The 26,645-nt window shown below is 50.2% G+C and overlaps 1 protein-coding gene across 3 annotated transcripts; it reads left to right on the top strand.

Annotated features, from left to right (window-relative positions):
* The first annotated feature begins 6,522 nt into the window (after positions 1-6,522).
* On the top strand, positions 6,523-12,614 carry MSX2 (msh homeobox 2). 3 transcript variants are annotated; one of them, XM_053226343.1, is made up of 3 exons: positions 6,523-7,030; positions 9,588-9,766; positions 10,880-11,019. In XM_053226343.1, exons 1-2 carry the CDS (start codon positions 6,652-6,654, stop codon positions 9,737-9,739), a joined length of 531 nt encoding a protein of 176 aa, XP_053082318.1. In that variant the 5' UTR covers positions 6,523-6,651; the 3' UTR covers positions 9,740-9,766; positions 10,880-11,019. The 3 variants fall into 3 exon arrangements, with proteins under 3 accessions (XP_053082318.1, XP_026890586.1, XP_026890577.1); XM_027034785.2 differs by lacking the exon at positions 9,588-9,766 and having other exon boundaries at positions 6,527-7,058; positions 10,880-11,003; XM_027034776.2 differs by lacking the exon at positions 9,588-9,766 and having other exon boundaries at positions 6,533-7,030; positions 10,880-12,614.
* The last annotated feature ends 14,031 nt before the right edge of the window (positions 12,615-26,645 follow it).

The following is a 26,645-nucleotide window of genomic DNA, read 5'->3' as shown; positions in this document are numbered from 1 at the left end:
TGGGGAGTGCGAGGGTTAACTCAAAGTCTGGTGAGTTCCCGGCACCGGGTAGAATGAGGGCTATTTTTCTTTGCAGGCAATCAAAAACTCTGCCCCCTCTTACACGAATCCAACATTGACCCCAATTGTCAAGACGCAGAGACCGCTCGTCACAACTCAAGGTTCGCTCCAAGTCACTTGGGGAAAGCGGTACCTTCCGAGAGTCAGTGGCGTGAGCGGCCCAAAGTTTTCCGCCACTCTGATTGCTGGGCTTTTCATTTAGTCAGCTGGTGGTGTTTATTGAGCCCTTCGCTGTGCTAGGGGCTCTTCCGGGCGCTGTACACGGTTCGTATCGCAGGGACTCTGACATCAGACCTCCGTGGATCCAGGAGGCCGGGTGTCTGCATCAGAGGGTCCCCGAGGCGGCTCCGGGGCCCCGAAGCGCCACCCAGCCCGACTCCTTTCGTGGCCGCGCCTCTCCGAGCTGCAGTCGCGCCTTCAACGAGATGGGGTGTGCGACTTCAAGGGCGGAGGCCGAGAGGGATTCGGAGAGATCGCGGAACGTCCGCACCCCAGTGCAGTCCTGAGGGGCAAGTGAGGCCCCCGACTCGAATCCTCTTTGCCACGCCTACAGCCGCACCGCAGTTTCTGTCACCCACCCCCCACCGGTCCGCAAGGGTCCTCCTGCCCGTGGTGACCTGCAGCCCCCTTCCAAGACTGACGCAGGTCTGGGGTCCAGCTCCAGTGTCCCAACCCCCTTCCCTTCCAGAAACGACCAACAAATTGTCTTCGTCATACAGGTAAAGCAAACCTTGCTTATACCCCACCCCACCGGGCGACTAGGGGTGGAACAATTGAAAGCGATTCTGTCTTCCTTAATGAAAAATATATATGTCATTATCTCCGTTAAACAACTCCCCGCATTTCCTCTTCCCCTCATCCCCCAGGCCCAGTTGGCGGAAACAATTCGGAAGCCACCAAGTAAGAGAGATGGGAGATTCCTGTGTAACTATTTGGGAATCCACCCTCCAGGGTGCCCTTGCTGTGTCCCCTTGCTGGTTATTTAGCCCATCCCGGACTCAACGCCCCCCATCTGTCAAGGTGGAAGGAAATGGAAATCATTGCTGTGAGCAGTTCCAAATGCCTCCCCTCCCACCTTTACAGCAACTTCTGCCTCAGGCAAAATACATAAATTTTAAAATCAGCAAAACCCTGGTATTTACTAGTTGTGAGAAACTCTTATCAAGACTTAAGGTTCAATTTTCTCCTCCTTAGGGAGCCATCAGGGCCCCCTACATCATAGGGTTCCTTGAGGCATAAGAGAGAGCTGACAGTCACTGAACCCTGGTTCTAACCTCACCTCAGCCCAGCCCAGTATGGGTGGTTTTTCTGGTTTTAAAGATGGGCAAACCGAGAAGGGGTAGGTGGGCAGAGATTTGTGAATGGCAGGGCAGGATCCCTGGGTCCCATCCTGGATGGCTAGACTGGTTCCATAGGCCAGCAGCCACCCAGCTTCCTGGAACTCTCTCTTTCAGGGAGCCCTTTGGTCTTTCCGTGCAGAAAAATCAGAGCCTGGGCCTTGCTCCTGGGAACCTTCCTCCAGTGCAAGGGTGGGGGTGGGGGGGGAGGTTGGGAAGGTGCCAGTGAGCTGTACCCAGGGGCTGGGAAACAGAAGTGACTCTGAGAAGAACCATTTGTCTAAAGCAATTATTTTTCCAGTCCCTACCCCTGACTCAACAAGAGTTGCCAATCTGCTTCCCTCTCAAAAGATGGGTAGTTATTCCCATTTTACCAACGGGAGTGGGGAGGCGGGGAGGGCCAAAGCTAAAAAAAAAGTCGCAGAGTCATGCCTCAAATCATCCAGTGTTGGGTCATTGGCCCCCCACGTGTGCGTGATGCCAGGCAGATCTATTGAGAAGGAGGTAAAGGTATCAGTAATGATTTAAGAAACAATAATATCCGACACTTACTGAATGTTGGACATTTCCAGAGTACCGAAGAGGAAACCCAGGAGATGAAGGGATGTATCCACTGGCCCATGAGAAATACGGGGCTCAACCCTGCTTAAAGCCAGGGCGTCTCCGGGACGCTGGGGATGGGACGGCTGCAACCACTTGTTGTGAGTGTGGGACCTAACGCAGCCACACTCTGTGCTCCGTGTTTTTTCTGGTAAGGCTTCTCATCTAGTCCTCACCAGCAACCTTGTAAGCTGGGCACTAGTAGCCTGCTTCTGAAGGAGGTTACTGAGGTCCAGAAGGATGGCAAAAGCGGGGCCTGGATTTGAATATACAACTAGAGAAGGACTGGAACTCATAGCTCCCTCCCCTTTTAAAGCCCTGGGACCTGCAGGGACGAAGAGCAACGGGAAGTCTCCACAAACTGGCCCATCCCTCTCTGGACTGTGGAACCTTCCCCTCCCCGTGGAGGACATCCTTGCTGTGGGCTTCTTCCAGGGTACCTTGTCAGATTGGACCTGTCCCACCGGAGATCTCAGGCCAGCTTCTCTCCTGTCTACGCCTCGACTTCTTCATCTGTAAAATGGGAAGCTAATGAAAGTTCAGGCTTCAGGCAGACTTGTGCAATCCGCAGAGCGCTCTGGCAAAGGACCCTTCTCTCCCATGCCCACTGGGGCTCAGGTTGTGATCTCAGCGGGCAGGGGCCGTAGCTCGCCCGGTTTGAGCGTCTAGAACTTCAGAAGCATGGGATTCGTCCCCCTCGGACAACCTCAAGCAGCAACCCTGAATGCCACTCTCCCCGCCCCACCCCCACCCCCAGCTGCCAGTTCTGTAACTCTGAAAATGATCTCTTAAATGCCTGGAAGTATGCCCACCCCACTAAGGTCGGATTGCCCTCATTCCTACTTCTCAGGGCACAGGTAAGAAAAAAAAGCTCAGAGAGGAGCAGCCTCTTCCTCGAGGTCACACAGGGAATGATTGGGGGGGGGGGGCGTGATGGGGGAGCTGTGTTGTGGAATTTCCAGGCGGACATTGGCGCCCGCGTGTCTGCCCGCTTCTGATACCGGGTTCGGGAGAATAGGCCGCTAACGAGAGGCCCATTAGGAGGAATTGTCACTCCTCTGGGAGCGAGGTTGTCCCATTAGGGCGAATTGTCATTCCTCCTGGAGCGAGGTTGTCCCGGCTCCGCGCAGGCTGAGTGCCGGGGCCGAGAGCAATTAACGCGGCTCCGGCGCGGGCAGCCGCCTCTGCCCGGGGCAGCGGGGGCGGGGCGGGGCGGGGGCGGGGCGCCCGGCGCGGCTGGAGCCGGTCACCCGGCGCAGCCCCTTCCCCTGGAGCCCGCCTTTCATCTCCCCGCGCCTGGCGCCTGCCCGCAGCCCTGGCCCGTCTACAGCCCCCTCCTCCGCCCCTCCCCCGCCTCCTCCTAGCCGCCGGGATCCAGCGATCGGTCCTGGGCGTTGCAAACGCAAGGGTCCGCGCGTGGTCCACCGCAGTTTGCAAGTAGCGTTTTTTGCCCTGGGACCCGCGGTGCGCGTGCGCGGCGGCTCCTCGCAGGGTTCCTAAACGTGCTAAGTCCCCCGGGGAGCGCAGGAACTTGGAAGGGTGAGGTCTGTGTATAGGGCCCAGGGCTGCGCGTGGGGATCCCCGGGTCCTCCACTTCCAACCTGCGTGACTTCGGGTAGCATAGTTGGTTCTTCCCAGCCTTGGTCTTTTCCCCGTAAAATGGGGGAAATGATCTCCGCCCGGAGCAGTGTGTAGGAAGAAACGAATGAGATCCTGGAGGACAGGTAGTAAACTATCCTGCAGAGTTGACTCTTCGTGCTGTGTTCCCTTTGAAACCCCACTTTCCTGCCTACAAATACTGCAGTCACGTCAGTGTCCCCGGGAACTAACCTTTACTAAATGTCCCCTAAGCGCCAAAGGCAGCCCTCCACCAAGGGACTACACCTAAACGACACCTTTAAGGCTGCGCAAAATTCTCAGCCCCGGAGATTTTACAAAGAACCTATCGTGAACTCCGTGAAGGCTGGCGATGAGCCTCAATTCGGGTATCTAGCAGAGAGAAAGCATTCGATAAATTGCTACTGCTTTTGATATATAATATTTTGTATTGATACCCTCTACCTTCTGGTTACGTTCTGTAGCCTATTTAATTTAATCACTATAAGAGCCATCCCAGGTAAGGATTATTATCCTTCATTTTGGAAATCAAAAAGCAGGTTGAGAGAGGCAAAATAATGCGCCCAAGGTCCCGCGGCCAGGAAGACGTGAATAAAATGTTCAGCCAATGCACAGAAGGGGCTTTCCGTAAAGGGCTAGAGTTCTGTTGAGGTTCTACCTTTTTACCAGCAGAAGTGAGCCCCTTTCCCGAATGTTCCCCCACCCCAGCAGGGAGAAGACAAGGTGAGCCGGGTGGTTGCCCTCTGGGCATCTCTCCTGCTCATTTGATGGCCAGAGCTTGGCATCCTGGTTTTGAACACCAGTTATCTTGTTCTGTCTCTACTATTTTCCTCTTCCTAGCTTCATAATTTTCTTTCCCTGTCTGGACATCAGGACCTGAAAGTGGTGAGGGGAACCCGGCTTCTCCTGTCCTAGAAAAGTTCATTAAAAAAGAGTTCTCGTAGTATTGACTTTTAAATTTTTCCCAGGAACGAGCCTGTATGCCCCTAAATTAACAAATATGAACAGTGTGTTTTCAGGAACAATTCTAAAACAGTGCCTGAGTACAGCCCAACTGAAAGCTGGAACCCTTTTGTACACTTTGGCAGCTTAGGGCTAAACGAATTTCAGGTTTGCTTCCAAAATATATAGCCTGCACCTTGCTGGGTACCTCTAGAAGGCACAGAACTTAATCTGGATTTACCTGTATTGTATTTGAGATGCATATCAAGCCAACTATCATCAAGTATGACTCAAGGGGAAAATGCATACATCTCCAGATAGTTTAATTTTTTAAAAAACGTTCTCTGAGCTTCCAATTTGTTGGGGGGTGGTGACAGGATGTGCTTGGTGGGAGAGGGACCCAGATGTTTTAGAAGACTGTGGTTAGGACTCCTTTACTTTTTAACTTTTTCAGAACATTTCTAATGGTCTAGTCGGACTGAATTAATTGACCAATGCAGACTGTTTGTGCCTCCCTAAGATTCAGATCATGCCTATTCAGGACATCCTCAGCCAGCACAGTTTCACTCCAAGCAGATGTTTAGGGTGAAGACAGCAGTGCCTCAGAGACATGGGTTGGGGGGGGGGTCACATCTCTAAGATTCTTGAACTGGGAGATAGCCTCCAAGCCTTGATCATTTCAGTAATTAAGAACAATGTCCCTTCCTTGCAAGACGCTGGGAACTGTTTAGCAAGCATCTGCTGTGTACAGGCCCTGAGCTGGAAGATTTCTATTTATCTCATCACTCCCGGGTAATCCTTGAGATATAGGGGGGAGCAACTGCAGCTTGGAGAGGGTCATTGGAAGCTCTTCGGTCTTGGGCCGGTGGCCTGCAGAGGGATCCGAGGCCTCTGAGCCCTCTAAACTCCCTCTCCCCTGTCCCAGGGCTGGTACAGTCATCACTAAGGCTTTGAGATGTAATTACCCAGGGTATAATTTGGGGCTGGGTGGGGATATATACGCTTTTTTTTTTTTTTAACCAGGTGCAATGAATAAAAAATGTGCTTCTCAAAAATGTACACAGGCCTGGGGTGTGCAAACTCAGAACCTAGTATTTCTGAGATTTGCAAGAGGAAGGGAAGGACTAGGTACTATCAGCGCCTTTTCCTTCCTCCTCCCCCTTGAAGGCAAACACTGGCACCAAAACACATGACAAACATAGGTTCAAACAAACGCACGAACACACAATACACATAGTCTTGGGGAAAAGGTCGGATCCGGGTGTCGCCCAGAGAAGAGATTCAAGGGAAAGAAAACGCGCGGATTACAGTTTCTAAGAGTGCGCTGGGTTTGTCTCAAGTGGAAGAGATGGGGACCAAGGCTTTAAAATTTCCAACTATTTGGAAAACCAGCTCCTGACCATCTTTCGGGCTCCCCATGTCCCTTCTTCCAGGGGAGTTACAGTAACAGCTTTCGCTGTAGAGCATTTGCCAATAGCAAGATACTCTTAGAAGCGCCATGTATGTATAATTTCCTTTAGCAAGGATGCTGGCCCCTGCTTTCAGTGTTGTCTCCTAAAATTGTAAAGGTAGCCCAGTTTCCACGCGTAGTAGGAGCTTCACAAATGTTTTTGCAGTGTGAGTTGGAGATTTGAAACTTGTTCTGGCGGTGGGGGTTGGGGAAAGTGGTATGGGCGCGAGGTGCCTTTTTAAAAAGGGGTCAAAAGAGAGAAGAAATGGGACTCGGCGAACTTCCTCTTTAAATAATCGGCCTTAATTACGCCATGGACTTTTCAGTTTTGGCGTGATTATAACCCTTGAGGGATCGCCTAATAACAACTCTGCTGACTGCTCCTGTAATTAACTCCTAATTTATTTCAAACAGGAAAAAAAAAAAAGGCCCCAGCCTCTTCCTGGAGAGCCAATCAGACGCGAGCGTCTGTGGCGTCAGCGCCAGAGCCGGCGCGGATTGGCTGAGCCGAGTCTCCCACTTCCCCTTGGAGGAAAGGCACGGCTCCTGGCGCGCCCCTCCCGTCTCCCCCCAAAAAAGTTTGAGTCGCCGCTGCCGGGTTGCCAGCGGAGTCGCGCGCCGGGAGCTACGTAGGGCAGAGAAGTCATGGCTTCTCCGTCCAAAGGCAATGACCTGTTTTCGTCTGATGAGGAGGGCCCGGCGATGGTGGCTGGGCCGGGCCCGGGGCCTGGGGGCGCGGAGGGGGCCGCGGAGGAGCGCCGCGTCAAGGTCTCCAGCCTGCCCTTCAGCGTGGAGGCTCTCATGTCGGACAAGAAGCCGCCCAAGGAGGCGTCCCCACTGCCAGCCGAAAGCGCCTCGGCCGGGGCCACCCTGCGGCCGCTGCTGCTGCCGGGACACGGCGCCCGGGAAGCTCACAGCCCCGGGCCGCTGGTCAAGCCCTTCGAGACCGCCTCGGTGAAGTCGGAGAACTCAGAAGACGGAGCCGCGTGGATGCAGGAACCCGGCAGATATTCGCCGCCTCCAAGTGAGTGAGCGTCCGAGCCGGACAAGGGGTAGGCGGGGGCGCAGGGGTACGGGGGAGAGCCGAGGGCCGGTGTCCCAGGCTGGGGGGGGGGGGGGGTGGACGGAGACCCCCTCTGCACTACACGCCCGGGAAAGCAAGCCTAGGAGTTCTGGCTTCGTATCCGCGCATCGCGTGTTCGCGATCCCCTAGCTGTGCAAAGTATCCGACACAATTGAGGAGTCGCTGGTCTTTGAAGGGCGAATCCTAGCTGGGTTCGCCGGGTCGCTCGGTTATCGGTTTCTCTGGTCCTCGGCCCCGCGCTCCAACCATTTTGCTCACTTTTGGTTCACCGTCCAGCGGGTTTCTGTCCCAAGAATGAAGGGGAATACACTTTTAATGAGCACGCGAATGTGTGCCGGGCAGAGGCGGAGGTGCCTTACCTCCTTTCAAAGTTTACAACCCAGCGAGATGTGCCGTCATCTTAAAGATAGACTGGCAGAAATCTAACCCCCGGCATTGGGTAGAAATCATTACCGTCCTCTGGGTCCCGATCCCCGGAAGGGATGGCGGCAGAGGCTGGTGCCAAGGCGCAAAGTCTCCCTGTTGTCCCCGCAGCCAGTACCTTCGCAGGGAGCGGGCTGGGGTCAGGCGCGCGGGGCGCGGGCCACGCTTGGCTCATAGTAATAATTAACAGCATTCCAGCAGCGCTTGAAAGTTCTACAAAGTGATGCTCATTAGTTCACCAGACCCTGATCATTGCTGGAACCCCAAGTGTAGGCAGAGGCACAGGACCGGTGGTTACCCCCTTTACAGACACCAGGCTTTAGGAGGACCTGACTTGTTTGACCCGGGTCACCAACAATGGCTGAATTGGGCAAAGGGTCCTGGTGTCCAAACTCTGCTCCTGTGCATGGTGCCCTGACCGCCTTTGATCCCTTTCCCCAAAGAAACCAAGAGGAGGTCCACACACCTGCACCCCGCTTCCTGCCAATGAGGCAAGACTTGGCCATGCAGGCCCAGGAGAATTTATTTCTCCTCCTGCCTTAGCATTTATTTTTGGGCCTGGGTCCTTTTGCATTTGGAGAAGTCATTCCCTATAGACTCTTTTATTTTTATTTCCTAGTCTTTAAGATTTCCTTACCCAGTGCACCTTTAGAAAAGGTGAGAAAGAGGGGGTCTGCGGAGGCACCTTTTCCAAAGCCAGTAGAATCACACCTTTCTTCATTCTCATCAGTCAGCCCTCAAGACTCGAGATGCATAGTATTTTGTGAACAAAACAAGGCCATATACCCAGGCCTCAGTGGCTGTCCCCTCTGGCATAGCTCTCCACCCTGTTAGAAACTCCGAAAGATTCAAAGGGTGTGGAGATTAAGGACTCAAAGAATTTAAACTCAAGTTTGCACAGTGCTTTATAGCACTTTTCACCATATTATCTTATCTGATCTCTGTGTGGCTGCAGCCGGCCTCCTGGTAACAGAGAAGGACATTTCAGCAGAGTTCAGAGGAATCTGCACACACTGTGTTTGGGCTTGACCAAAAAACAAAAAACAACCTTGGGAATATTTAATGATCACCTATCCGGTGTGGCAGACCGGGCTCTGGGCATTCTAAAATTTAGTACTCTGAGCCACACTACACGGTATTTACCCATTTTGTTGATGGTGACATAGAGGCTCAGAAACTTGAAGAAACTTAATTTGTTAGACACATCTTGAGTGCCCATGGATTTCTAGGCCTGGGTCAATGTCCATGAACACATTAAGGATTCAGGCCTTACTGAGAGTGGTGTCCAGAGATCAGAAATCCTCACTTCCTTAGGCCTTTAGGTCCTGGGATGGCAATTCCCCACTTGCTCTGTGAACAACCCCCCCCCCCCCCCCCCACTCTGTGGAGATGAGCTTCCCTGCTAGGGGGTCAGGCAGTTTGGGGCTCTGGGTGTGACCTTCAGGAGAGAAAAATCCAAGATTCTGGAGAAGGGATTTAATTTAAAAACAAAAAGTGGTTCCTTTGGTGCTTTGGGCCTAGAAATGGCAGTGGGAGCCCTGGGGCAGGAGCCTGGGGCAGGACGGAGCCACCTGGCTGGCCAGGTTTGTTATTTGGAGGAAGTAGGGTAACTGCTGTTTTGCTTTGTATAACCGCATCCATCCTTTGACTGGTTGAGAGAGGGGTGGCGAGGTAGGGAGTGTTGAGAGGAAGCCTCTGGACTTTATGGCTATGATACACGTGTGCAATCCCTGTAGCCCGGGTTTTATCATTCAAATGCAGCCTCTAGAGCGGCCAGGATGACTGTTCGGGGCACAGATTTCTTCCAAACAGAGAGTAGGCTCAGGCTTAGACTCTAGGAGCCTGGTCCTGAGTTGAGACAGCTGGGTCCTCCAGAGAGCTAGGTCAGGTTTGGGAAGGGTGAAAGCAGGTCTCTTGAGTCTCCCCACGGTGTTGTTAGTTTATTTGTAAATTACGAAGTAGGTGCCCCCCCCACCCCCCGTTTATTTAGGGATTTGCCTACGCAAAAGTCTACACTCCTGTGGTAGTTTCTTACCCATCCCTCACCCAGATTTCTGGTTTTGATGGATTGCAGAACCTACTACTTGCTTTTCAGTCCCGAAAATGATGCTTCATAATGGTCACATTAGGACAAATCCAGTTCTTGTTGGAAATGGAGGCTGGGTGGGACTTGTTGTATCACCCTCAAGTATGAAGTGTAAACTCTTTCTTGGGCCATCGAAGTAACTAAACAAGAAATGTGACATTCTCCCCGTGAGTACTTTGGAGTTACTACTGTGGCTACTTTGGGAAAATTAGCATAGCTCGTAAAAGCCAAATGCAGAAAATTAATTGTTTAGCATTCTGCCTCTCAGCTCCACACTCTTGCCCCCGCCTCCCTTTGAGGAAAAGAAGCCCCAAGTTAGTTGAATACCATGGAATCACAAAGATGCCCCGTCCTATGACTTCCTATAATTGAATCCATTTTAAATATGGAGGTTGGATGCCTTTGGCATACCTTTGTTTTGCGTGTTATTCCCTTTTTCTAAATCCTGGCGACAAACTAATCGTTTACACGTTTGCTCCAAACCAGAGAATGGGTAGGGATGACTAAGATGTCATCACATGCTCTCAACTCAGAGGCAGCATGATTTCCCCTGACATTTACATTTATGAGCGAGCTAATTTTTCCCTCCTTCTTAGTAAACTTTATATTACAGAAGCACCAGGCCAAGAAACTTATCCCACGTTCAGATCTGTAAAATGATGTTCAGGTTGTATAATCTGTAGACTGGATGGAATGACAGCTGCATGGCTGTTTATTGCATGGGGCGGCTCCCAATCCAGAGATGCTGTTAATTTACCGCAGACCTTATCTGCACGATTATCCTTCATAAATATGCTGATGCGCTCCAACTTTTCCCGGTGTGGAGAGGGGACCAGCGCAGTTTAGAGGACCCTTTTCATTTTTCTTCTTATGGGATTATCTCAGCATTGTACAGAAGTGAGGATTATCATGAATCCCGCCCCCCCCCCCCCCCATTTTAAAGACCAGAGAAATGAAGCTCAGAGGACGTGGTTTTGTTTCTCAGAGAACATTCAGCTCCCTTGGCTCAGGAAGGGTCCGCTTATAGATATTCTATTTCCATTATCCATTATGCTGTGGGTTCCCATATAGATAGTTCTATGCACTGTTAAAATCCCAAGCTTTTTGTAAGAAGACTCAGTTTTTTAAATCAAGCAACTTATCCACTTAAATATGGTACTTCTCCCACAGTTTTGACGGAGGTCCCTTTCTGAAAGATGAAGAGAGGAAGGCCTGTGCAGGGGTGGACACACCTGGAGAGAAAGCCACTTTTGCTAATTCCCTCCCTCTCTGTTCTCTAGGACACATGAGCCCCACCACCTGCACCCTGCGGAAACACAAGACCAATCGGAAGCCAAGAACCCCCTTTACCACGTCCCAGCTCCTCGCTCTGGAGCGCAAGTTCCGCCAGAAACAGTACCTCTCCATTGCAGAGCGCGCAGAGTTCTCCAGCTCTCTGAACCTCACAGAGACCCAGGTCAAAATCTGGTTCCAGAACCGAAGGGCCAAGGCAAAAAGACTGCAGGAGGCAGAACTGGAGAAGCTGAAAATGGCTGCAAAACCTATGCTGCCCTCTGGCTTCAGCCTCCCTTTCCCCATCAACTCACCCCTGCAAGCAGCATCCATATACGGAGCGTCCTACCCCTTCCATAGACCTGTCCTCCCCATCCCGCCTGTTGGACTCTATGCGACTCCAGTCGGATACGGCATGTACCATCTATCCTAAGGAAGACCAGCTCCATAGACTTCCACGATGGATGTTTGTTTAAATGGGTCCCCCCTCCCTCTCCAAGAAGGCTGTACCAAGCCAATACTCCTGCTCCGCAAACTTTGCATGCACCACCCTAAGTGGCTAGGCCCACAGGGCCACCGACATAGTTCGCATTTCTTTAGGCTGGAGGCACCAAGTCCCATTTTCTTGGTGTCATCTTCTAGATGCCCCCTTCTCCTTTCACAAAGATTGGCTCTGATGGTTTTTATATATAAATATATATGTAATAAAATATAATACATTTTTATACAGCAGACGTAAAAATTCAGATTATTTTGAAAGGCAAAATTTATATGCATAGTATCTATACTTTTTTTCTATATATCACCTTCCTAAAAGAGTCCATTTGTTCTTAGAGGAGGCACAGATTATTCGCTGAAATTGCTGACATTGGGTGATTTTGATGGGATGATTGCCTTCTGCTTATGGAAAACAAAGATTCGAATTAGAAACACGCCTAGGAATTAGATAATGGAGAGATTCCTCAAGAAGATGGGGACACATCATGTTTTTGCATTTTTACACGCATTAAAAAACACATTAGGTACTACCATATTTGGCCCTCTATTTTTCCCTCTTTCTACATTGTTACAGATTGTTAAAGTTTTAACTTTTTTTTTTTTTTTGTAAGATCGGTAAAAGGGGGTTGGGGGATGAGAAGAGTCCTAAGGATGCCTTGGGGTAAGGTGGGACTTGGAAGTAACTTCCTAATTCCTCCCAAGGCTGTTGCTTAACTCCATTTCAGATAATTGGAGAGTACAAAGTTAAGGCCTGTCGGGGGAATTGACGGGTTCTGTGAAATACTAGGTAAGAGTCAGTCCTCACACATTGCAAAGGTGACTGGGGGGCGGGGAGTGTAGTTAATTCTCTGCTTAAAAAAAAAAAAAATATCTTGTAACCATTACCTATATGCTGAATATTCTTGAACAATGAATAGATCCAGAAAGAAAAACAAATCCTGCTTTCTCTGTGTGTGTACCTGTTGTATGTGCTAAACTTATTAGAAAAATTTATATACTTTTTAACATGTTGGGGGCAGAGGGGAAAGCCATGTTTTGACTTGCTAAAAAAATGGTCTTGTCAAACAGCCCATTTAGCTCCTGGTACTTCATCTTTCTATCAGTCTCCCCCTCCCCCCCCCCCCCCCCCCAGTATACTTTTATCCCTTTGAAAGGGTGCCTTGTATAATTTTATATATTTTATTGAAGAGTTATTTCTTATCTCTTATTCTGAATTAAATTAAACATTTGTTTTATTGCAGTAAAGTTTGTTCCAAACAATTATTTTAAAGGGTGCTCTCTGTTCTTAGCTGGGTTCAACTCCAAAATGCCCCCAAGACTGGGGGGGAGGGGGCTGGTGATTTTTATTAGGATGTTCCTGTGAATCAATGAAGAGTTGTGCCCAGATTCAGCCTGGGTTGGGGGAGTGGATCGCCAATAGCGAACCAAGTACTTGGAGATAATTCCTCTGGCTGCTTGTGTTAGTCGTGGAGAAGAAATGGAATTGTTCGGTTTTTCAAACTCTAGTGAAAGATGAACTTAGAAGAAGTGGCGGGGGGGGGGGGGGTGGTCCAGGGATCTGAGAGGTTGGTAGATGATCAAGGGAAAATCTTGAACTTGAAATCTGCCAGCTACCAAAAGGGCAACCGGTTTAAAACTGGGGGGAAGGGACCTATAGCTCTTTGCAAATGGGGATTGTAACTAGATGCATTCCCTGGGTTGGGAGGTGGGGGTGGTTGCCTGCTGCCCTTTCAGGAGTGTGTCAAATCGCATTCCGTTTACCATTCCTCACTCCTTCCAAGGAGATGGACCCCGAACAAATGCTCTTTTCGGTTTGAAGGGGGAAGGTGGTTCATTCAAGCCCCGTTTGCTTTGCAGCCTCCCTTTCCACTGGGTACAGAACGGGGTCAGGCTTGGGTTTTGAGGCATCACCATTAAAGAAAAAAAAAATCGCAGTGGGTGAGGGAGGCCGAGACGGATCTTAAATTCCGCTTTTTATTGCACAAAAAAATCCGAAGTGGCTACTGATGATACCTTTCTGAGGTCTGTTTTCGGATGAGAAACGACGGTGGCCCCGGGACCGCGGGCAGAAGGGAATCGAGAACTTCAGGTTGCGGAAGCGGATGGTAGGCAGATAGAAACCGGGCATCGACCAGGACTGGCGCTTTTCAGTCTCACGTTTTCACTGCGCCGACACCCCGTTTGGAGGTGGGCGCCAGGGACTGCATTTTCCCGCCCGGCGGAAGCTCCCGCGGGTCGGGCGACGAGTCTGAGATCTCCCAGCTCCAGCGCGGAGCGAGAACCGAGCCCACAGACCTGCTTCCAAGCTGGGGGCCGATTTCTGGCCGCTGCACCGCTGCGCTCCGGAGCTGAGCCCCGGGAGCGTCCCAAACCTCCCCAGTTTTCGCCTCTGCCATCCCGATGGGCCTCCTAATCCCAGCCCGGAATCCAACCGCCACGTTGGGTCCCTAATTAGCCCGTCCGCCGAGCTTCCTTCCCGGCGCCGCTCGACCCCGCAGCCTCGGGCGATCTCAACCCCGGTTGGGGGATCCGGAGACTGCAGCTCCGGGTTAAGACAGCTTGCCCTCTGGAGGAGGGGTTCGCAAACCAGGGTGCGATCAGGAGAATTGAGACTGCGACCTGCGTGGCCGATGGGGTGGATTGGAAACGGTCTGGGCGACTGCGCATTAGCCCAATCGCCCCAAATCCCAAAGGAAAACTGAGGCCGGGAGCGAGAAAAAAAGATGTGGCTCAGGCTCAAGCATACACATCCCAGCGCTACCAGGTGGATGGGGTTACCGAGGCGAGGATGAGGCAGGACTGCGGGCACCTCGACCACAGCCAGAGGCCCCCGGGGCCCAGGCGGTGCGGCTGACTCTGCGCCTCCCTTCTAACCTGCCCCGTGTTCGGGTTGGCCGTCGCCTTGGTCCCCACCTGGGTCAGGCTCTGTGCGCCAGGAGTTCCAGAGACCGGACTAACAACCTGAGGCAGCAGGACAACCCTGATTCACCTGGGACCGGCGAAGCCGTGCCTTGGGACTTAAAGCCGAAGATGCCAGTCCTCCCGTACTTTCAACGCTTTCACCAAACTCTTCTAGAAAGACAGCTCTGCTTTGGGGAAAGAGGGGAAGAAGAAAGGAGAGAAAATCACATTTACTGAGCTCCTGCTCAGTGCGGACAGAAGTAGGCATTTCCTCACACATTTCATCTAATCCTTGCACACCCCTTGGGGATGTGTTATTGATGCCATTTCATAGATGAGAAAACTGAGGCTCAGAGAGGGTGCTCACTAAGGTCACAGAGCCAGTAAGTGACAGCAGCAGAACTGAGGCCTAAGCATGAGCCTGGTGGAGGGCACGAGGGCTCGCAAAGACAGGCCCTGCAGAGGCTGTCTTAGACATAACGTGGGGGTCTCCAGAGCTCCCCAGATTCCCAAACCCGGAAAGCTCATCTCTGGAGCATTACTCTCCATCCCTTTCCCCACCTCACTGGCCAGCGGGGCTTTCCCTATCCCTGGGGACCTGGGACTCAGCCTCCCCACCCTCCCCATCCCTGCACCCCTGCGGAGGCGATGCTGGGGCAGGGCCGGCAGGAGGTAGGCAGCGAGGGCCTGGCTGGCTGGGAGCAGGCATTGGCAAAACGTCTGCCTGACCTGACTGAAAAGAGGATCCTTGCCTTTGAGCAGAACCTTGTCTGACCGAATGAAAACTCCCACGGCCATTCTTTGCTATAAAAGCCGCTCATTTGCCACGGGTTGGAGAGGCCATTCCCCAACCCCCACTCCCTCTCCATTGCTGGGTTTGGAATAAACATAAACCTCATTTATAAAAGAACCCACGTCAGACACACACACACACACACACACACACACACACACACACCCTGAAATCACAGGGCCCAGTTGGTGAAGTTGATTGTGCCTGTGTCCTTCTTCAGTGTAAAAAAAAAAAAAAAGATTTCCAGATTGGTGATGCTGTAGGCCTCTTTAATGAAATTGGTCAGACAGCAATGAAGAAAAGTCGGCTGTCAACTCCTGGACCCCTCTCCCCCTCTCCCACCCTACCCCACCCCCTCACCTCCTCCTTACTAGAAACTAAATAAAAAGCAGTAAAATTACTTTCCGAAATAGCCCGCTTCAAAGCAGAACAGAGTACCAGGCTTCGGGAGTCCTGAGTCTTGCCTTGATAAGGTTCATAATAATCAAATCCGAACTCCATCCACCTCCTCTGATTCTTGCCAACCTCCTCCGGACCCCTCTGCATTTGTTGATGAAAACACTTTGATGTCCTGAGTTCTCCAAACAATTATTATTATAATTTTAAACAACCTGGTATTTTCCATTACTAACGGCTCGGGCTTTGAAGTTACACCTCATAATTTCCTAAATTAAATAAATCATTTTAAGTTTGCACTGGGAGGCTTTTAATAGCGGAGAAAGGAATATCATTATCTTATTGAGACCCAATTGTGGTGGCTCCAGCTTGGCTGTAGCTGGGGGCAAAGTAGGCTCACTCTAACAGACATACTTTATTAACCTCCCATAACTCTTGAAAGAACATTTTTATATTTTCTTTGATTTCCCCCCTCCCTCTCTTGTTTTAAAGCTGTCCCAACCTTTAATTAGTGCCTAATATGAAAAGCATTATTTTTTTAATGCTATGTAATTTACCAGCGGCAACAGGCCAACTTAACAATTGTTTATTAGACTTGGTTTTTCACACAGGGCAAAGAATGCCTCTCCAAACCCAACTTTTCATGGGTGGTTGCACTAATTAATACAGTGTCTGAGGCTCCTAGGGGGTTTTTTAATATTGAAGCCTATGGGGGCGGAAGGGGGTTTTAGAAGTCCAGCTCCTGCCGACGACGTTCTCGCTCTGATTTCTTTCATGCTGTTTTGATCCTGTCTGTGGAGTCAGCACAGACAGAAAGTGTTCCCTGGCTCCGGAGACTCCGGGGATCCCGAGGCAACGGCCCCCAGGAACCCCAGCACCTCCACTTGTGATTCATGGCCCGTGGGGCCCAAGCTTGGGATGCAGGGAGCCCGTTGATCACCCTGGGCTTGGGGCGTGGACCCCCTTATCCAGCCCGGAGGGAGAAAGAGCTGGCTTGGGGCTGAGGCTGGGCTGGAGTTGGGCTGCTGGGGGCAAATGCCCGGGGCCTCCCAGGCACCAGGTGATGCTTGGCTCGGGGCACCCAACTGGCAGAAAAGGAGGCAGGGCCTGGGATGGAAGAGGGTGAAGCTGGGGAGGGACCCAGGCCAGCAGGGCATCCTCTTCGTCCTTCTCACTTCTTTCTCTTCTGTCTTCCCCAGTCTTTGTCTCTCATTCCCCGTCTGGTCTTTAGTTTCTTCCCTCCCCTGTTGCCCCCTCTTTCTTGTTCTTTTCTTTGCTACCTCTTTCAGTTCCCTCTCCCCAACTTTCATTCTGTTTCATGTTCACCCCACTTTACATCTTTAATTTTTTTCCTTCTCTCTGCTTTCCTACTATCTATACAATTCCTCTTCCGTGCTCTCCTTCTAAACTTTATTTTCTTCCCTTTCTGCCACCTTGCTCCCCTGTTGCATCTCTCCATATCCCCCCCCCCCCCCCCCCGTTTTCGATTTATTCTCATTCCCACTGTCACCTATGTGTCCCCTTCTGGCCCTTTGTTGCCCTTCTTTCTGCCCTGGTTCCAGCGTTCCTGCGGGATTCCCAGAGTCCGCCCCAGCGGTCGGCCTGGCTTCAATGGGCGCTGCGCCCTCACGCAGGGGGCCCCTCGCCACCAGTCCCTTCTGCGCCCTTCCCTCCCCCGCTGCACCTGGAGAGGGAGCAAGGGAGAGACCCCTGGGCAGGAGGAGGACATATCAGCCGTTTTCTCCCTGACCATGGGCGTCGCGGGCGAGAAGGGCAGCGCCAAGCGGAGAAGGGCCGGGTCCCCGCTCTCGGCCCCCTCTGCCCCGCCCGCCGCCGGCCGCCCGTTTGATGTCGCGGGCCCGGCAGGAATGCGGCCGGGTTATCAATCACCCAGCTGGATCCTGAAGGTCTCGGCCTAATCACATTTAATTGCTCGTGGAGGCCCACTCTCGCCCCGGGCCGGCCGCCGCGCTCAATTACTCCCCAAATACCTGCCATCAATAAATGCGCGCTGACACCGGCCCGGACCGCTCCGCTGGCCCGGGAGACCTCAGTCGGCCAGGCGCCCGCATCCCACCTCCACCCCACCCCCACCCCCATCATTAAACTTACACCTCGACGCCGCCGGAGGAGCAAGCCAAGCAGATAACAGTCCCCTCTTAGCTCTTCCCCAAGGGCCAGGCACGGGTGCCCAGCGATCTACACGCATCAGTTAGGTGGGGTCTCAGCACCGTCCGGAGATGCAGTTACCATCTGCGTTTGGGTTAAGGGAACTTTGGTTCCTCCATTAACGTGCCCGAGGTGGCAGAGGTAAGCAGTGGCCCCACTGGGATAAGACCTAAGGACCCGGCAATTCCACAGGCCTTGAGTGAAAGCACGAGGCAATAGTGCCTCCCAGAGGCTGGAGATTTACCTGGGGCCCCTGTGCTAAGGTGTGTGGGCCGGCACCTTAGGCCAGGTACCTCTTATAGGATCTTCTTTATTCCTCCCTGCAGCTTTGTGAAATATCCCCGTTTTTCGTGTCCCCACCTCCTAGATGAGGATACGGGGGCCTGAGCCCCCACCTGAGCTGTGGGGAGCCTGCCCTCAGACCGAGGCCCTGGCTTGTCTGCGGTCTGAATGCCATCCTTCACTCCCATTTTGTCTCTTTGCCTTCCCAGAAACCTTGACATTCAAGCACCATGAGCTCTCCCATTTTCACAGAGCAGAATGGTAAGCCTCAGACAGCAAGCTGCCCAGAGAGGTGGCAGAGCAGGGCTGAAATCACACAGCCTGTGGCTCAGAGCCCAGGAAGCCATGTCAGGGGAGCTATTTACATGATGTTATCCTGCTCTGTCGAAAGCCTTTACTTAAAAGAGCACATCACGTCTGTGTTTCATGTAGTTTGCCATTCATGGGGAAGTACTAGCTGTACATTGAAAGAAAGATGAAGAGGGGCTCACTGATGTCTCACTGCGTGAGGCCAAGTGGTCAGATTAGTTTAGGTCGGTTTGCAAATACTATTGACAGCGAACGTCCAGTGAAGAAAAGCAGGATATATATATATATATGCATATATATATATATACACACACACATATATATACATACATATATATATACACACTTATATATACTTACTATATATATACTTATATATATATTTATATATACTATATATATACTTATATATACTTACTAAATATATACATATAGTAAGATACTGTATATATAGTAAGAGTTATGTTAAATATATATTTCGTCTAATCGAAGACACCATCAATATAATACACATTTTATATGTCACTAAAAACAATTGCCAACTATGATGTAATGTTTAAGCACCTAGAATTTTATTTTGCACCTATTTTAATAGCTCTTATTATTAAGAGTTCTTCTAAATTAAAAAAAAACAAAGACGAAGGGGCAAGAGTCATCTGAAGTCCACCTTTGACTTTCCTTAGTCCCTTTAAACCCTCCTTCGATCCCTTATTATATTTATAAAATATATTCCAGTGTCCAAAATACTCACATCCTCATTTGGCCCTCAAGGTAAAAGATGGGATACTTTCAGTATCACCATGTCTTAGAAGAGAAAACGGGTACCCAGAGAGGTAAGGTGACTTCCCTGAGATCACACAGCAAAGGAATGGAGGCAGGCTTGACAACTAATTATATTTCTTCCCACCTGGGTGAGGTTAAGTCCTCCCAGGACTAGAGATCTGCTTTGCTGGTGTCTTTTTTCTCTTTCTTTCCTTCTTTCTTTCTGTGGACTCAAAAAAAGTGTACAGTTTCCTGAAAGGGGTTTCTGGGTTGCAGAGCCTGATATAAAAAGAGCTTTTTTAAATAGCAAAGCTCTGCCTATTTTTATTTCAATGCTGAGAATGCTTGATGATGGAAAAACTGACTTTGTAAAGAAATTGTATATAAGACGCTAAGTGCCTCCTGAAATCCCATCGCAGAAAATCACCTGAAAGGTGGTGGTGATGGATGAGGCACTTATTGATGTGAAATTGGCCAATTCAGGGAAAGTCTGAGGGCTGCAAAATGTTCATCCCTCCTCCTTCCCACCGCATCGGCCGTTCACCCCGTCTAGTCTTTCCAGTTGGATTTCTTTTTGTTTAGCAATGGGAACAGAGAAGAGCCAAGAAGACCACATAAAAAGTCCCAGGGGTGGGTGTGGGGAGTAGGATCTCGGACTTGAGAATTCCCCGGAAGCAACTGGACAGTGAAGTCATCCTGAATGGATGCAGGGTGGGGGCGGGGCAAGGCTACCTCACATCAGCGTCCAGGTACTGGCACAGGGCAGTGTGAGGTGGTCCTGCCTTTGGGACCAAATCAGCAGCAAGTGAAGACTATTTTCAGGGGCTCCTGAGTGGCTCAGTTGGTTAAGAGGTTAAGCGTGCAACTTCAGCTCAGGTCATGATCTCGCAGTTTGGGAGTTCGAGCCCCGTGTTAGGCTCTGTGCTGACAACTCAGAGCCTGGAGCCTGCCTTGGATTCTGTGTCTCCCTCTCTCTCTACCCCTCCCCCAGGTCTCTCTTTCTAAAAAATAAATAAACCTTAAAAAAAAAAAGACTTTTTACTGAGGTCTCAGCACGCACGAGGCATCCTGAACATTGATCCCCTCTCACCCCAGGACTTGTCTGAACTTCTCCAAACAGAATTACTCAAATTCTCTACAGCTAAGAAGAAAACAATGATGTTGTTCATCTCTTTGGATCATACACAGGTTAAATGAGCACTTCCTACCTGCCGGGCAGGATCTGGTCTCTACCTCATTTCATTTTAATCTGCAGAGTAACACCGTAATGTGTCATCCGCACTTTGTAGATAAGGAGACTGAGACCCTGAGAGATTATGTTACTTGCCTGTGGTCTCACCACCGGTGAATGGCAGAGCTGGGATTTGAACCGTTGGACTCCAAGGAACATGCTCGCAAAAGTACTTTTGCAGAGTGTTCACTTTCATCAAAAATTTGGGGTTTATGTCACCTACAAGAGCAGAAACCAGGACGAAGGAGATGGTCCTCGGGCCCATTGGGTTTCTGAATTGATTTAAAATTAAGTTGTCACCTGAAGCTAAATGACATTTCAGGTTAATATCTTGAACTGGAGGTAGGATAACAGCGAAGGCCCACACTGTAGAATCTCAAGGCAGAAGAAGGGAATTTTGTGATGATATGGTATAAGAACATTCGAGTGGAAGTGAGTTGCCCCAAGTCACATAGCTGCAGCTAGGTAGAGAGCAATATTGAAAAACGAAAATGGAAAAAGAAAAGACAAAAAGGGGGAAGAGTTACATTTCTAGTTCAGTTCAGCTGATCAGAGCTCAAAGGGGCCTTAGAAATTTTGATTTCTTAGCGACCTGAAATCCAGGCCTACTATACCTTTAATGTTAGTAGCTCATTAAGAGAAGCAGCCTGGACCAAGGGCACCGGGATGGGGGCGGGGATTGGTTTCGGTCCCCAATAATATCCATCTCCCACAGCCACTCCAAATTAAAAACATGTGTGTATATTATTTGATCTCATCAAATCATATTTTCCCAAGCTTAGAGAAAGTGTGAGTAAAAGCATTTCTTTTTTTTTAAAGAAAACTTTGCTATTTTTATTCATCTTGTAACATGCCATCTTGGTAAAAATAGCATGCTGGCTGGACATTAAGACAAGCCTCCAGCCTCATCACATTCCCTTCTGAATAGATTGCTCTGCTTATGTTCTCCTTTTATTGATATGTCGGTGCTTCCACCAAAGACCGCCAAATGAGATACCCGAGTTACCTTGTTCAAGTTCAGACTAGCCACTGGTGGCTCTCTGGGTCTTGACTTAACTCCTGTAAACCATGGCAGGAGTTAGCAGTGGGGAAAGATAGGAAGCCCATGGAGGAAAACGTTTCGTTCCGTCTATTTCGGAACCATGTATCTATAGTGCTTAGAACAGTGTCGGGTCCAAGTAGGTGCTTGGTAAGCACGGTGTTTATTGAATAAGGGAGGTGAATGTTTTCCCAAATGACATAACCGTTCTGGAACACTGTGGGGGCTCTGGGTTTAACGGATTCTGAAAGTTTCAGAAAATGTCGTGAGTTCCAACTTTTAAAGAGTTGGTTCAGTTCACAAGACAATAAAAATGATTTGCATTTGGCAAGATGGGTCAGGTAGTGCTATCAAGGCAGTTATAAAGAATTCTTGATCGGTTCAAGTCTCTGATGACTAGTCACAGAAGAATATTAAAGAAACTTTCACGACCTTGACTGGCGTGTTAGCCAGACTCCGCAGAGCCAATTGTACTTGTCCTTACGTTTCATGGGCAAAAACGCATTTAAAATATCGCATTAAATGGAACCCTCCTGAATTATAAAATTGTCTAGGTGGACGTAGGACACTTCTTTAGAGTTTGTTTTACAGTGTGGTCCAGAGGTTAATTAATGCACCCGCTGACACGAGTGCAAGAGGCAGAGTCCTGGCTCTGAGCTGCAGCTAGTTTGGAAGGAGAGGAGAATCTCCAGAAAATTTTCTTTTATTGTCTTTAAGCCTCGGGTTTCTCTTCCATCATGTGGCACTTTTCCTGGCTTCGGTAGCCCTCAGAGGTGTTTTTCAGAGGCATAATGAAGGCATGATTAGCTTTCTAGAGACCTTGGGATCAGCGATAGGATTTAAAGCAAAAAACTTCTAGGAATCAGGCGGGACATTTAAAAAGTAGTAGTTTCAGAGTAAAACGGGTCATCCCTGCTACACTGAACTGCATTCAATTCGAAGCCTCTTTAGGGGTCGGGGGACGATGACTCTCTCCACGACGTAACCATGTTAATAACGCAGGTCACAGAGCCCAGAGCCGGGGGTGCAGGAAGCCTTTGTGAAATTTATCTTGATTTTTGCAGTTATTGTAAAGAAACCTGACCTCTCACGTATTACTAACTCGTAGAATGTAAAAATCTCCCCCAAAGTCTGACAGTTGCCTTACACTTATCAGAGCCCAGATTTCTAAACTCCGGGCCAGCGTGAGGTCTCACGTTACTGGGGCTTCATCGCTTTTTTACAAATATACTGCAGGTCATTCGCTGGTAGGTTATGAAATATGATCGTAAATTAAAACTAAACGGCTCACATAAAACAAATGGACAAAGAGCACTTTGTAATGTCGAGGGCTCCAGTTTGATGGTGTTGGTTCATTTATTTGGCTATTTAGAGGATTTCAAGAAGCCAGGTATGCCCACTACGCTAAACAGATGATAGGCATGATGGTAGGCATGTGGTCCAGCTACCGTAGAGCTTTGCCCCAAAGCCCATTTCAGAACCAAGGAGTGAGGAGCGACCTGTGACAACCTCACAGGTTAAAAGCTCTGTCACCTACATGGCTTCTTCGAGGCAGGCAGCATCACGGGGAGGAGGAAAGAGAGGCTCATACCGAGGGGTAGGGTCATAAGGTCCCCAGAAGAGTTGGAACTCCCGCCGCAAGCAGAAAATCCACGCTAAAGGACGGGAGATTTCGTTTTCGGAGCAATTAGGGGTAGGTCAGTCCTGGAGCCGGGAGACGGGTGGTGTGGGGGGATAATGTGGTAAGATTGGTGTAGCCTTTAGAGGTTGATCCTGGCAGGTGGGTGGCGGCCGGGGGTGTTTACTGCAATGGTAACTCTTCCAGTCAGGTCAGCGTCTTACATGCCCAATTAATTTACAAACTCCCCAGGCAAAGTAAGCAAATCCTGGAGTAGGAACACAGTCCGCTACTCTCGGGGGCTGCCAGTTGCTCTGTTGGGATTTCTTTTTAGTGCCACTAGATGTATTAAAACTGAGGGGGAATGGTAGAGAAAAGAGTGTTATGTATGATGAGTCCTTGTCATAGAAATTACTTCTTTTCCTTACATGTACTTCTTCCTCTGTTCCTTCCATCCTTGGTCCCTCCCTCCTCCTCCTTCCCCCCTCCCTCCCTCCTTCCTTCCTTCCTTCCTTCCTTCCTTCCTTCCTTCCATCCTTCTTTCCTCCTTCCTTCCTTCCTTCCTTCCTCCTTCCCTCCCTTCCTCCTTCCCTCCCTCCTTCCTTCCTCCCTCCCCCTCCTTCCTTCCTTCTTTCCTTCCTTCCTTCCTTCCTTCCCTCCTTCCTTCCTTCCTTCCTCCCTCCCCCCTCCTTCCTCCCTCCCCCCTCCTTCCTTCCTTCCTTCCTTCCTTCTTTCCTTCCTCCTTCTTTCCTTCCTTCCATCCTTCCTTCTTTCCTTCCTCCTTCCTTCCTTCCTTCCTTCCTTCCTTCCTTCCTTCCTTCTATCCCTCCTTCTTTCCTTCCTTCCATCCTTCCTTCTTTCCTTCCTCCTTCCCTCCCTTCCTCCTTCCCTCCCTCCTTCCTTCCTCCCTCCCCCTCCTTCCTTCCTCCTTCCCTCCCTCCTTCCTTCCTCCCTCCCCCTCCCTCCTTCCTTCCTTCCTTCCTTCCTTCCTTCCTTCCTTCTATCCTTCCTTCTTCCTTCCTTCCTTCCTTCCTTCCTTCCTTCCTTCCTTCCTCCCCCCTCCTTCCTTCCTTCCTTCCTTCCTCCTTCCCTCCCTCCTTCCTTCCTCCCTTCCCCCTCCTTCCTTCCTTCTTTCCTTCCTTCCTTCATTCCGTGGTAAAACACCCATAACATAAAATTTACTATTCTAACCATTACGTGTACATTTCAGAGTAGCATCAGGCACATTCACAATGCTTTGCAGCCATCACCACCATCCATCTCCAGAACTGTTTCATCTTCCCAAACTGGAACTCTGTACCCAGTTAAACACTAACTCCCCATTCCACCTCCCCCGGCCCCTTGGAACCATCATTCTACTTTCTGTCTCTCTGAATTTGCCTACGCTACATGCCTCATGTAAGCGGAATCATTCACAATGTGTCCTTTGGTGTCTGGCTTATTTCACTAAGCATGTTTTCAAGATTCATTCATACCGTAGCTTGTCTCAGCACCGTCTTCCTTTTTAAGTCTGAATGATATACCGTTGTGTGTATACCACAATTTGTTCGTCCATTCAGCCACTGATGGACGTTTGGGTTGCTTTCACCTTTGGCGACTGTGAGTAATGCTGTTATCAACATGGGTCTGTAAATATCTGTTCGGGCTTTGGCTTTTCAGTTCTTGCCCCCTTCACCTGTTTCGCCTACCCCCCAAAGCCCCCTTTTGAAGTATGTGTTTATGTGGGGATTTACGTCTGTCTCCTCTCCAGGCTGTGCCAGCCCTCTGGGGTCTCGTCTTCAAGAAGCTTCCGGTTTGGTGGGGAAAGAGCCAGGGACTTGCACAATTACCGCCCAGAGGTGCATGGCACAACCGCCCAGGGAGGCTTCAGAGCCCTGGGAGTTGGCAGAAAGAGGAAACCGAGTTGCCAGGGCTGATGCGGCGGCTTCACGGAGGAGGCAAACTTCTAACCGTGTCTTGAAGCACGAACATCTCTTTCCGGGTAGAGGAAGAGCACGGAGACTAACGGAACCGTGCAGGCGGTCGGGTGCTCAGGAGGAGCAAATGGGCTTTGAGGGGGGTCGGGAAGGGTGCAGACTCTAGGTCAGCACTCCTGGGTTCAGATTCTCACTCCACTAACCTTGGGCAGGGCACTTAACCTCTCTGGAACTTGATTTCTTCGTATGCGACTTGTGGGGGACAATTTCACTTCTCTTGGATGATGTTGTGGGGATAAAGTGAGATGACATAGAAAATGCGACTCAGGATGCGTGGTGTGGAGAACACCCTCCGGGCTTGGAAGTGAGCCTTGTACCTCGTGGTAAGGATTCTGGTCCTTTCTTTGGGCATCGAGTAGCAGCGAAAGCTTTTCAGGCAGGTAGTGACAGGGCCTTGTGGGCTTTCACTGCAGGGGAGGCCTGGGGTGCAGACAAAGGGCTAACCTAGCTGTCTTCCCTGGTGTTATTTTGGATAATACGGGGAATAAAACCAAACCTCTCAGTGTTGAGGCGGGTGGGCGTGACTGAACAACGCTTTCAAAATGACCCATTTTGCTCATGAACGGTGGGGCAGAGAGTACTTTTAATCATTTATCTAGCACTGGTCCTCCCTCATTGTCTCCTCCCAAACCTCACGTTGCCACCAGAGTAACAGGCACAGAGCAACGTCTCATGGATTCAGAGAATTCTACCACCATACCCTCTGCCTTCCCTTCCTTCCTCCGTCCCCCCCCACCCCGCCCCCAACGAACATCATCTCGAGCCTTTCCCTTTCCTTGTGACAAGGTGGCTGATGACGGTCTGAAGGATTCTGGGGTGGAAATGAACGCGTGCCAGTTGAAAACATAGAAACAAAATGCCTGGACCAGGAATCTCCAGACCCTGGGCTTTTACAACCTCTGAAAGACAGGCAGTGCCCCCCCCGCCCCCCGCCCCCAAAGACTTCCACTCTGCCTCAGCTTTAAAAGTCAGTCTCATGAAAGCCTTTCCAACATGCATTTAAAATCATCCATCCAAAAGATAACTAAATCATGGCCATTCATTGCTCTCAGCCCATCACACTGCAATGAAAACATGTATTTAACTGAGAAAACACTGAGCCTTCACTCTCCCCGGCCCCTGTCTCCTTTCTTCTCCCTTTCTTTGACGGCTCCAAATGTTATGATTCATCTCAGCACTGCCTAATGCAGCAGTGAATTACAGGCCCCAGAGATTTCCAAACCCGGAGGGGTCCGGGGAGAGGACGTCCTTCAGTTCATCCCGGGCATTCTCTCTCCAGCCCACTGTGTTTGTTCCTTGACTCCTTTTGACCATTCCTTATAACAGTAGCCAAGCAGGGGAAATTAAGCTTTTGTATTGAAACTAATCCATGACCCTGGATAATTTGTAAGAGACATCTATGAGGGGTTAAAAATGAGCCTCCAACTGCTTGATGTGGAGATGTCCCAGAAACACCACGGCTCCCTTGGTGGGATCACAGACATCACAGTGTTGGATGAAAGGATGTCAGACCACGCAGTGCCCTTTGGGAACATCTGCCTAGTCCAACTCTCTTGGTGTGAAATATGGAGAAACTGAGACCCACAGAGGGGAAGGGACCTGCCTGGGCCCCTAGAGGGATTTTGCGGCCAAGTTGGAATTTACCGTGGGGTTTCTGACTCCCTGTGCCTAGGAGGGCTAGATAATTGAGAACGATGTAGCCCTGCAGTTATCTGATGTTAACCTGTTAACCTGTTATCCAATGGTCCCCGTCAGGTGAGCATTCCATCAGTCTGTCCTCAGAGTCCAGCCTCCGGGCCA

The sequence above is a fragment of the Acinonyx jubatus genome, chromosome A1 (assembly GCF_027475565.1).
Source record: "Acinonyx jubatus isolate Ajub_Pintada_27869175 chromosome A1, VMU_Ajub_asm_v1.0, whole genome shotgun sequence".
In the NCBI taxonomy this organism is placed as follows: Eukaryota; Metazoa; Chordata; class Mammalia; order Carnivora; family Felidae; genus Acinonyx; species Acinonyx jubatus.
Note: the sequence above shows the minus strand (reverse complement) of the source record. Positions and strands in the feature narration are given on the sequence as shown.

Bases quoted from the DNA above. Each gene is read 5' to 3' on its own strand.
- MSX2 (XM_027034776.2), top strand. From the start codon at position 6,652: ATGGCTTCTCCGTCCAAAGGCAATGACCTGTTTTCGTCTGATGAGGAG. The intron at 7,031-10,879 runs GTGAGTGAGCGT...TCTGTTCTCTAG, and splicing joins CAGATATTCGCCGCCTCCAA to GACACATGAGCCCCACCACC.